General features: G+C 39.6%; 1 protein-coding gene across 3 annotated transcripts in view; it reads right to left on the reverse strand.

Moving 5' to 3' along the window:
- Positions 1–9,437: 9,437 nt before the first annotated feature.
- The window catches only part of ulk3 (unc-51 like kinase 3), a 40,914-nt gene continuing 37,575 nt past the window's right edge, over positions 9,438–12,776 (reverse strand). For all 3 annotated transcript variants that reach the window (XM_079663474.1, XM_079663475.1, XM_079663476.1), the window contains exon 17: positions 9,438–10,515. In XM_079663474.1, the coding sequence (XP_079519600.1) occupies positions 10,499–10,515 (17 nt within the window). In that variant the 3' untranslated portion in view covers positions 9,438–10,498. The remainder of the gene's footprint in view (positions 10,516–12,776) is intronic.

Here is a 12,776-nt window from a genome sequence, read left to right on the forward strand (position 1 = left end):
ATAAATTAGGAAATGTTGAGGATGTCTTATTTCTACTCCTGCCATTTAAGAGGCTAAAGTTGTCAGGTGCTGTTTTCTAGTTGCATAACATACATATGTAGGGCAGGGATTTGGCATTAGCAGTCGTGAAACCTGCAGTTACTAGAATTTATGTTTAGCTGGCAAATCCTCTACATTTCAATCCATGCCAAAAAATCGGGGCCAGGAAATAGTAGAGCAGCAGCAGCAAGAAACAGCCCACGAAGATGGTGTTGGAGCAGACCACGAGAGGGCCAAAGTACACACATCCTTTACTCAAGTAGAAGTACAGATACTCGTGTTTAAAAATACTCTGGTGAAAGTAGAAGTACTGACTAAACTTCTTTACTCAAGTCAAAGTAAAGAGGCTTTGAAATGTACTTCAGTAAAAAGTACCCATAACTAGCAGCTGTTTTAAAGAGTACCTGACCTCCCTTTATATTAATAGAACAATAATGTCATTGTTAGCTAATGAATGTTTCCATGCTGAACAACGGCAACATGACAACGTTTTCATTGGTCCCTCTTCTTTAGAGAAGACCAGGAAATGATGGATACACGGATCGTGTTCAAATCAATAGGCACGCAATGACTCTAAATAATAATGATCACGCCACCAAACACACATTCAGACTAAAGGAACCAGCCTGTTTGGAAAATGAGAGAAGTAGAAAGTACAGGTATTAGTGTTCAACATGTAAGAAGTAGAAAGTACAGGTATTTGAGTTCAACATGTAAGAAGTAGAAAGTACAGATATTTATGTTCAAAATGTTAGAAGTAGAAAGTACACATATTTGTGTTCAACATGTGAGAAGTAGAAAGTACAGGTATTTATGTTCAAAATGTTAGAAGTAGAAAGTACACATATTTGTGTTCAACATGTGAGAAGTAGAAAGTACAGGTATTTATGTTCAACATGTAAGAAGTAGAAAGTACAGGTATTTGTGTTCAACATGTAAGAAGTAGAAAGTACAGGTATTTGTGTTCAACATGTAAGAAGTAGAAAGTACAGGTATTTGTGTTCAACATGTAAGAAGTAGAAAGTACAGGTATTTGTGTTCAACATGTAAGAAGTAGAAAGTACAGGTATTTGTGTTAAACATGTAAGAAGTAGAAAGTACAGGTATTTGTGTTCAACATGTAAGAAGTAGAGAGTACAGGTATTTATGTTCAACATGTAAGAAGTAGAAAGTACAGGTATTTGAGTTCAACATGTAAGAAGTAGAGAGTACAGGTATTTGTGTTCAACATGTAAGAAGTAGAAAGTACAGGTATTTGAGTTCAACATGTAAGAAGTAGAAAGTACAGGTATTTGAGTTCAACATGTAAGAAGTAGAAAGTACAGGTATTTGTGTTCAACATGTAAGAAGTAGAAAGTACAGGTATTTGTGTTCAACATGTAAGAAGTAGAGAGTACAGGTATTTGTGTTCAACATGTAAGAAGTAGAAAGTACAGGTATTTGTGTTCAAAATGTAAGAAGTAGAAAGTACAGGTATTTGGGTTCAACATGTAAGAAGTAGAAAGTACAGGTATTTGTGTTCAAAATGTAAGAAGTAGAAAGTACAGGTATTTGGGTTCAACATGTAAGAAGTAGAAAGTACAGGTATTTGGGTTCAACATGTAAGAAGTAGAAAGTACAGGTATTTGAGTTCAACATGTAAGAAGTAGAAAGTACAGGTATTTGTGTTCAACATGTAAGAAGTAGAAAGTACAGGTATTTGTGTTCAACATGTGAGAAGTAGAAAGTACAGGTATTTGTGTTCAACATATAAGAAGTAGAAAGTACAGGTATTTGAGTTCAACATGTAAGAAGTAGAAAGTACAGGTATTTGTGTTCAACATGTGAGAAGTAGAAAGTACAGGTATTTGTGTTCAACATATAAGAAGTAGAAAGTACAGGTATTTGTGTTCAACATGTAAGAAGTAGAAAGTACAGGTATTTGAGTTCAACATGTAAGAAGTAGAAAGTACAGATATTTATGTTCAAAATGTTAGAAGTAGAAAGTACACATATTTGTGTTCAACATGTGAGAAGTAGAAAGTACAGGTATTTATGTTCAACATGTAAGAAGTAGAAAGTACAGGTATTTGTGTTCAACATGTAAGAAGTAGAAAGTACAGGTATTTGTGTTCAACATGTAAGAAGTAGAAAGTACAGGTATTTGTGTTCAACATGTAAGAAGTAGAAAGTACAGGTATTTGTGTTAAACATGTAAGAAGTAGAAAGTACAGGTATTTGTGTTCAACATGTAAGAAGTAGAGAGTACAGGTATTTATGTTCAACATGTAAGAAGTAGAAAGTACAGGTATTTGAGTTCAACATGTAAGAAGTAGAGAGTACAGGTATTTGTGTTCAACATGTAAGAAGTAGAAAGTACAGGTATTTGAGTTCAACATGTAAGAAGTAGAGAGTACAGGTATTTGTGTTCAACATGTAAGAAGTAGAAAGTACAGGTATTTGAGTTCAACATGTAAGAAGTAGAAAGTACAGGTATTTGAGTTCAACATGTAAGAAGTAGAAAGTACAGGTATTTGTGTTCAACATGTAAGAAGTAGAAAGTACAGGTATTTGTGTTCAACATGTAAGAAGTAGAGAGTACAGGTATTTGTGTTCAACATGTAAGAAGTAGAAAGTACAGGTATTTGGGTTCAACATGTAAGAAGTAGAAAGTACAGGTATTTGTGTTCAAAATGTAAGAAGTAGAAAGTACAGGTATTTGGGTTCAACATGTAAGAAGTAGAAAGTACAGGTATTTGTGTTCAAAATGTAAGAAGTAGAAAGTACAGGTATTTGGGTTCAACATGTAAGAAGTAGAAAGTACAGGTATTTGTGTTCAAAATGTAAGAAGTAGAAAGTACAGGTATTTGGGTTCAACATGTAAGAAGTAGAAAGTACAGGTATTTGGGTTCAACATGTAAGAAGTAGAAAGTACAGGTATTTGAGTTCAACATGTAAGAAGTAGAAAGTACAGGTATTTGTGTTCAACATGTAAGAAGTAGAGAGTACAGGTATTTGTGTTCAACATGTAAGAAGTAGAAAGTACAGGTATTTGGGTTCAACATGTAAGAAGTAGAAAGTACAGGTATTTGTGTTCAAAATGTAAGAAGTAGAAAGTACAGGTATTTGGGTTCAACATGTAAGAAGTAGAAAGTACAGGTATTTGTGTTCAAAATGTAAGAAGTAGAAAGTACAGGTATTTGGGTTCAACATGTAAGAAGTAGAAAGTACAGGTATTTGTGTTCAAAATGTAAGAAGTAGAAAGTACAGGTATTTGGGTTCAACATGTAAGAAGTAGAAAGTACAGGTATTTGGGTTCAACATGTAAGAAGTAGAAAGTACAGGTATTTGAGTTCAACATGTAAGAAGTAGAAAGTACAGGTATTTGTGTTCAACATGTAAGAAGTAGAAAGTACAGGTATTTGTGTTCAACATGTGAGAAGTAGAAAGTACAGGTATTTGTGTTCAACATATAAGAAGTAGAAAGTACAGGTATTTGAGTTCAACATGTAAGAAGTAGAAAGTACAGGTATTTGTGTTCAACATGTGAGAAGTAGAAAGTACAGGTATTTGTGTTCAACATATAAGAAGTAGAAAGTACAGGTATTTGTGTTCAACATGTAAGAAGTGAAAGTCAAAAGTCATTAGACACTTCTACATCAACATGTGTCCCCTCTTCTCACATTAGTACTGACACCAGAAACGTACTTAAGTACAGTAACAAAGTATTTGTACTCCAATACTTCCCACCTCTGGAGCAGACGAGTAATGAGACTTTTGCTCCATTCATTAACTGTACCAGTCGGAGAGACTGAGGGGAAATGACACACATTTAAGGTATTCTGAAAACCTAATAAGATTCAGGGCTGTTGAGAAAACATTTGGGGCCCGAGAAAGCCCTCGAGAGGAAGGGGAAAGGCCAATAAGTAATGTTGTTGGAGCTGCACCAAAATGGAGGCCAATTACAGCCACAATGCCGTAGGTTGTGGTGAGGAAGAAGAGACTCTTTGAGGTTGATGGGTTAACGTTTCCATTGCAGATTCTCCCCTCTCTGGGATGCATTACTTATGAGGATATTCTTCTTGATTTTTGGGGGCGATATAAACTGGCAGGACTCCCAGAAAAGAACAACAAAGGGTCACAGCTTCATCCAAATGCTTCCTTGCAGCAATATGTCATGATTAAAGCAACGAAGCTGAGCTAATGTTAGCCAATTACAGCGCGGTGGTTCTCCGTCCTGTAGCCCCCGGACCAGAATGCACTCTGTTTTTTACCATGCAGTGTGGGATTGATTTACATATGGCATTCGTGGTGGATTTTAACCAGCTGGTAGAAACAAACAGAGTCCTGAACAGATCTGAAAACCACTTGTCAAACCTCAGGGCAACGCTCTGTGTTTCACTGATTTTAAGAGAATTGGACCCGTTTTTTATACTTTTTTGAGTCATTTTTAGAGTTCCATAAAAGTTACGGGACTTACAATAGATTTTAAATAACCAACTGGTCCAAATCAAAGCTTGACGTATTGGTTTAAGCTCCAAAAACAGTGACTACTTTTCCACATTTGTCTGACTGTCTAAGATATTTGGGCACTGTTTGGTATAAAAGACTGCAGATGTGAACCGGATAATGAAATAATTAAACCTCTTGGGGTTTAATGACGAAAGATCCAGTGTGCGGGAGTCGGGACTAATAAAGAATGTATGGTTTATCTTTTCAGGGACTAATCAAAACTCTTCCTGAGCCACAAGAAACCTTATAACTGATTTCACAGGTTAGGTTTATAAGGATTACAAATGAACAGTACATGTAGTGACTAAACTTGTTTCTGGCACTAATCCAGAATTCTTAAATCTTTTAAATTGGTTATCTATATTCCTTTCAGTATTTTTTAACATGCTTAATTTCCACTTGAGTGTACATTTTTGTTCTCTGGAGAAAAGGAGCAACAGTATTGGCTGATTATGAGCAATAACAAGAAAGAAATGCAACTTAAGACGTACTGTAAACATCCATTATGCATGTTGAGGACACAAGTGCATTACATAGAAGATCCCAGGCTTTTAGATCTGGACATTTCAGTTTCCATACGACTTCCACATAAATCATGTTGTGATCAAATGTCCTTCCTGTCTGCCTTCCTTTGGTGGACGAGAGTCAGCAACGTTTCTCCCGAAAGACTTTCCAGAAGTCCTGAAAGCTGAGATTGGACAAAACGTCTGAAGAAGTTACACAACCAGAGAGAGGCTTCACAGGTTTTATTTTCCCTTTTGAAAGGTAATAAATACACAAAATATAAAAACTCACAGCTGTATAAACATTCAGAAACAACAACACAGCAGAGTGGAAATCTTTCGTAGACATGTTTTCACTTCTCCTCGTTTTTGGGGATTTTTTCCAGTCGCCTTGATTATGATGCGCCACTTTCCCTCTTCTACTCCAGTTGGACTCGGATGTTGCACTTTTCCTTGTTCATGTGATCTTTTGGTGTTGTTGTTTATTTGTTGTCTGGTTTCTTTCCGTTAACTGTCAAGTGGGAACTACGTGTTTTCTTGTACGTTTTTGTGTTTCTCTTATTTTCCTACGATACTGTTATGATTGGCTGTGAATAAGAACATATGAAGGACAGACCACCTATTTATATTGATTTATTTTACTCTCCCTGCTCCTTTTCGGTTACGTGTTTACAGAGACATGTTTTGTAAATAATTGTTATACATTAAATTGTGCATACCAAGAAGGGAACAAATACAAATGAAATTAAATGAAATAATATTCACAAAGTAAAGCCAGAGCTTTCAGACCTTATAAAAGGCTCTGCTTCAGACTCTCTGAATCCCTCCAACACTCAGCCGCTGCCAAACCTAAGAAAAATGCAGGTCTAGTGTAAATAAGGCAGAGAGCATGTTGAGCCTGTGGTGAGCCGCAGGAAGGCAGAGATTTATAAAATACTTAATAATGCAAAACTGATGGGGTCCGTCTAAAGGGAGACACTGCATGTCAATGGGGGGAAGTGTAGACGTCAAGATATCACTTTGAATCTTCTCCAGTGGGTTACGTTACAGTAAATTAGCCTTTTTGTATAACAAGTTTTCTGTAAGTTCAGGATTATATATGCACATAAGGCGTTTACTTATTATATCTGTACTAATTTGCATATTTTGTGTGTGTACAAAATCAAAATTCTTGTTTCATTTTCCAGACTTTTAGTTTTTTTTACAGAGGGCATTATTAATATATCTTATCATCACTTCATAAATCAGCAAACACTTCTAGCAACCATAAAAAAGGATCAGTTTTCAGCATGTTTTTAGGAATAACATTTGACATCGATCAGGCTATGAATGATATACAGGACTGTCTCAGAAAATTAGAATATTGTGATAAAGTTCTTTATTTTCTGTAATGCAATTAAAAAAACAAAAATGTCATACATTCTGGATTCATTACAAATCAACTGAAATATTGCAAGCCTTTTATTATTTTAATATTGCTGATTATGGCATACAGCTTAAGAAAACTCAAATATCCTATCTCTAAATATTAGAATATCATGAAAAAGTATACTAGTAGGGTGTTCAACGAATCACTTGAATCGTCTAATTAACTCGAAACACCTGCAAGGGTTTCCTGAGCCTTGAAAAACACTCAGCTTGGTTCAGTAAACTAAATCACAAGTATGGGGAAGACTGCTGATCTGACTGCTGTCCAGAGGACCGTCATTGACACCCTCCATCAGGAGGGTAAGACACAAAAAGAAATTTCTCAAAGAGCAAGCTGTTCACAGAGTGCAGTTTCAAAGCACATCCACAAAAAGTCTGTTGGAAGGGGGAAATGTGGCAGGAAACGCTGCACAACCAAGAGAGATGACCGCAGCCTTAACAGCATTGTGAAGAAGAGTCGCTTCCAGAATTTGGGGGAGCTTCAAAGACAGTGGACTGAAGCTGGAGTCCAGGTATCAAAAGTCACTGTTCACAGACGTGTCCGGGAAATGGGCTACAATAGCCGTATTCCCATGGTCAAGCCACTTCTGAACTCAAGACAACGGAAGAGGCGTCTGACTTGGGCTAAGGAAAAGAAGCACTGGACAGTTGCACAGTGGTCCAAAGTCCTCTTTTCAGACGAAAGCAAGTTTTGTATTTCATTTGGAAGTCAAGGCGCCAGAGTCTGGAGAAAGGCTGGAGAGGAGCAAAATCCAAGTTGCTTGAAATCCAGTGTGAAGTTCCCACAGTCAGCGATGGTTTGGGGAGCCATGTCAGCTGCTGGTGTTGGTCCACTGTGTTTCATCAAGCCCAGAGTAAATGCAGCTGTGTACCAAGAGATTTTAGAGCACTACATGCTTCCGTCTGCTGAAAAGCTCTATGGAGATGAGGAATTCATTTTCCAGCATGATCTGGCACCTGCCCACAGTGCCAAAACCACCAGTAACTGGTGTACTGACCATGGCATTACTGTCCTCGATTGGCCTGCAAATTCCCCTGACCTGAACCCCATAGAGAATATGTGGGGTATTGTGAAGAAGAAGCTGAAAGACACCAGACCCAACAATACTAATGAGCTAAAGGCCGCTATTGAAGCATCCTGGGCATCCATAACACCTCAGCAATGCCACAGGCTGATTGCCTCCATGCCACGCCGCATTGATGCAGTAATCCGTGCAAAAGGATTCCCAACCAAGTACTGAGTGCATTAATGGACATTTTCAAATGTTTGATTGTGTTTTGCTGTTATAAATCTTTTTTTTTTACTTGGTCTGAGGAACTATTCTAATTTTTTGAGATAGGATTTTTGAGTTTTCTTAAGCTGTATGCCATAATCAGCAATATTAAAATAATAAAAGGCTTGCAATATTTCAGTTGATTTGTAATGAATCCAGAATGTATGACATTTTTGTTTTTTTAAATTGCATTACAGAAAATAAAGAACTTTATCACAATATTCTAATTTTCTGAGACAGTCCTGTATTAACAAATTCACATACACATGTTTCTAAATACTTATGGGAATGAAACTCAAAACTCTGCTGTATGAAGCTCAGCGCAAGTTCAACCAGGAAGACCGTCTTTTCTCATTAATTTACTATTTCCATGTTACTACTCTCTCTCTAAGTGATCGAGGGCGTCACTCCCCAGCTTAACCAATCACTTCGCTCTATTCTCACAAGCCTATCATAGCGCTCCGCTAACCCTTTTAAATCTGTTCTCCCCTCTGACAGCTGTCATTTCAGGTGACTCAACGCAACCCTCCTCCACCCCTTATCACCTAATGTCCCTCTGAATCCAGGGTCAAGCTAAGCCCCTCCCCTTCAGACCGACCCCAACTATCCATTCACCACCACCAGGGTCAAGCTAAGCCCCTCCCCTTCAGACCGAACCCAACCATCTATTCATCACCACCAGGGTCATGCTAAGCCACTCCCCTTCCGACCGAACCCAACTATCCATTCACCACCACCAGGGTCAAGCTAAGCCCCTCCCCTTCAGACCGACCCCAACTATCCATTCACCACCACCAGGGTCAAGCTAAGCCCCTCCCCTTCAGACCGAACCCAACCATCCATTCACCACCACCAGGGTCAAGCTAAGCCCCTCCCCTTCAGACCGACCCCAACTATCCATTCACCACCACCAGGGTCAAGCTAAGCCCCTCCCCTTCAGACCGACCCCAACTATCCATTCACCACCACCACCAGGGTCAAGCTAAGCCCCTCCCCTTCAGACCGAACCCAACTATCCATTCACCACCACCAGGGTCAAGCTAAGCCCCTCCCCTTCAGACCGAACCCAACCATCCATTCACCACCACCAGGGTCAAGCTAAGCCCCTCCCCTTCAGACCGAACCCAACCATCCATTCACCACCTCCAGGGTCAAGCTAAGCCCCTGCCCTTCAGACCGAACCCAACTATCCATTCACCACCACCAGGGTCAAGCTAAGCCCCTCCCCTTCAGACCGAACCCAACCATCTATTCACCACCACCAGGGTCAAGCTAAGCCCCTCCCCTTCAGACCGACCCCAACTATCCATTCATCACCACCAGGGTCAAGCTAAGCCCCTCCCATTCAGACCAAACCCAACCATCCATTCACCACCACCAGGGTCAAGCTAAGCCCCTCCCCTTCAGACCGACCCCAACCATCCATTCACCACCACCAGTGTCTAGACCCCGGGGGTATGTATTCATTTCTTATATCAAAACCGTCTCTCCTGATTGAAACGCAGATGTTACTGAAGTGGAGGTTTTTGGATCTTATTTTGAGAAACATGATTTTAAATTCATTTTGCAAGACACTATAGATATCACCGTGAAACCTGATAACTAACATTAAGTCAGGACTTAATTGTATAACATGTTGTCTGTAAGGTTATGATTGAATATGTAGGCTTTACCCTATGTATGATCAAAAAGAAATGTCAACATCCATCAAAACCTTTATTTTCCTCATGTTTTAGGAATACAGTGAATAATAAATAAGGCAAAAAGTGATCAAACCCTTCTGTAAAACCATCCCAATAAATAAAGATCTGAATCCGTTTGGTGCATACATGTCAGGAACAGAAATCTTACCATTTGATAGTAAGGGTTGTTTTGTTGACATATATAGAGGGCATTATCTACGTCTGTTTGTATCACTCACTCAATAAGTCAACAAATACTGGCAAAAGTCGTCAAAATAGCGCTTTTTGCCATGTTTTCGGGAGTAAAGTGTAATATAAATCAGGCAAAAAGTGATCAACCGTGTGTGAAGTCCTTCAGAATTTAGATGTAATGAAGCCGGGGAGTGTAGTGTTTGTAAGTAATACTGAAATGAAACACGACTACATATCAACATGAAACTTTTGATTATTAACTTAAAGACAATTGTATTTTGCATTACAGGTTTTTACAGAATATGCAAGTTAGGCTTTATGTAATACTAACTTTTGGTTGGTTTAAGATAAATCTAGAGATAAAGTTACTAAAATGAACATCTTAACGTGTATTTATGTTTTCTTTCCACTTTTTGCAAAGAAGACATGTTATGGTAGCAAAGTATGTTTTTGCCTGTATTACCCTATAGTCACGTTTGATTGTATTTTCAGTTTATAGGTGTAACCGCTAAAATAAATGCAACTGTGTGTAACTCGTTTACCATGACAGAGTACAAGCTGTCCAGCATTTACATATGAATAGAGGAGGAGGAACAGGAAGAGGAGGAGGAAGAGGAAGAGGACCTGCCAAACACAACTTTGCAGGAACAACCACGACATCGACCACATCTGGAAGCAGCTGCTTTCTCCCATCATATGATCAGGTGACGAGTGTGTGTGTGTGTGTGTGTGTGTGTGTGTGTGTGTGTGTGTGTGTGTGTGTGTGTGTGTGTGTGTGTGTGTGTGTGTGTGTGTGTGTGTGTGTGTGTGTGTGTGTGAGTGTGAGTGTGTGTGTGTGTTCAGGAGAAGTGTGTGTGCACGTCATCAGTTCCCACGGTGACCGTCAGCCTCACTGCACACAGCAAGCTGAGAAAACACAAATGATTGATGTGTGTTAGGTTTTTTTTTCCACGACGACACAACATTTCCCAGTTTAAATGTAGTGCTGTATTTTAGATGCTGCAGCTGAGTGGATTCTGTGGTGGCAGAAACCACGTCGGTCGTCCACAGAAGCTGCTGCTGCCTTCTGGCTCACACAGGAAAACGTGATCTGATTTAGACTCTCTGATTCCCAAAGGAAAACTAACATTAAAGGTTCCCTATTATACTGTTTTTCATCAATATCTCACAGGTCTCAGATATATACAGAACCTGTCTCTGATTGGCTGAAACACTAAACAGATCATTGCAGCATTACCCATAATCCCCTCTGTTTCAGCCCTGTTTCCAAAGTGCTGATTCTCTGTCTGTTACTTTAGATGAAAATAAGGAGCCCCTCCCCACGCCCCTCTGAGAGACATTTGGTTACAAAGAACTCAATGGTGCTCTAGGAGGAGATTAAGGTGATAAGGGGGGGAGGGGGGGTTACATTGGTTGCTGATTGGCTAATGGTTACACAAGACAAAACATCGTTATGACATCACAAAGTGGCCAAAATCTGATCAGCTCATTTTCAGACAGGTTTTTATAGAAATGGATCAAAAAGAGAGAGAATCTTTGTTCCTGAAACTTTCAGAGTCTCTTTCCACAGAGGGGACACATGTTGATGTAGAAGAGACATGAAGAAGAGGGGACACATGTTGATGTAGAAGAGACATGAAGAAGAGGGGACACATGTTGATGTAGAAGAGACATGGAGAAGAGGGGACACATGTTGATGTAGAAGAGACATGGAGAAGAGGGGACACATGTTGATGAAGAAGAGACATGAAGAAGAGGGGACACATGTTGATGTAGAAGAGACATGGAGAAGAGGGGACACATGCTGATGTAGAAGAGACATGAAGAAGAGGGGACACATGTTGATGTAGAAGAGACATGAAGAAGAGGGGACACATGTTGATGTAGAAGAGACATGAAGAAGAGGGGACACATGTTGATGTAGAAGAGACATGGAGAAGAGGGGACACATGCTGATGTAGAAGAGACATGAAGAAGAGGGGACACATGCTGATGTAGAAGAGACATGAAGAAGAGGGGACACATGTTGATGAAGAAGAGACATGGAGAAGAGGGGACACATGTTGATGTAGAAGAGACATGAAGAAGAGGGGACACATGTTGATGTAGAAGAGACATGGAGAAGAGGGGACACATGTTGATGTAGAAGAGACATGAAGAAGAGGGGACACATGCTGATGTAGAAGAGACATGAAGAAGAGGGGACACATGCTGATGTAGAAGAGACATGAAGAAGAGGGGACACATGTTGATGTAGAAGAGACATGAAGAAGAGGGGACACATGCTGATGTAGAAGAGACATGAAGAAGAGGGGACACATGTTGATGAAGAAGAGACATGGAGAAGAGGGGACACATGTTGATGTAGAAGAGACATGAAGAAGAGGGGACACATGTTGATGTAGAAGAGACATGGAGAAGAGGGGACACATGTTGATGTAGAAGAGACATGGAGAAGAGGGGACACATGTTGATGTAGAAGAGACATGAAGAAGAGGGGACACATGTTGATGTAGAAGAGACATGAAGAAGAGGGGACACATGTTGATGTAGAAGAGACATGAAGAAGAGGGGACACATGTTGATGTAGAAGAGACATGAAGAAGAGGGGACACATGTTGATGTAGAAGAGACATGAAGAAGAGGGGACACATGTTGATGTAGAAGAGACATGAAGAAGAGGGGACACATCTTGATGAAGAGACATGAAGAAGAGGGGACACATCTTGATGAAGAGACATGAAGAAGAGGGGACACATGTTGATAATTCAATAATAATAATACATTGGATTTTAATAGCGCTTTTCCATTTGTTTCCGTGTGCACATTAGCTAAAGTGTATTTAATGATTGCTATTCTAATTACCAGAAATAGATCGAATCCTTTTCTGTATTTGTGATATCACACTGTCCTGAGCATCGGGCAATAACAAAGCCTTTGAATTTGAATATAAAGTATATATAAAACCAACATATGTCGTGTTTTCATCAGAAAGGAGCTGCTGGGTTATCCTGAGGTCAGCAGACCGGGCGTTTCTCTCTCTCTGCCGTGGTTTGATTAAGATAACAGCAGAAGAAGAAGCACATTCTTCATGAAACTCGATCGGCCACTAGAGTCATGGCGGCCCTTCCCCCCCAAAAACTCTTATTTTTTAAATCCATAATTCC

Source organism: Notothenia rossii (assembly GCF_949606895.1).
Source record: "Notothenia rossii genome assembly, chromosome: 2".
NCBI lineage: Eukaryota > Metazoa > Chordata > Actinopteri > Perciformes > Nototheniidae > Notothenia > Notothenia rossii.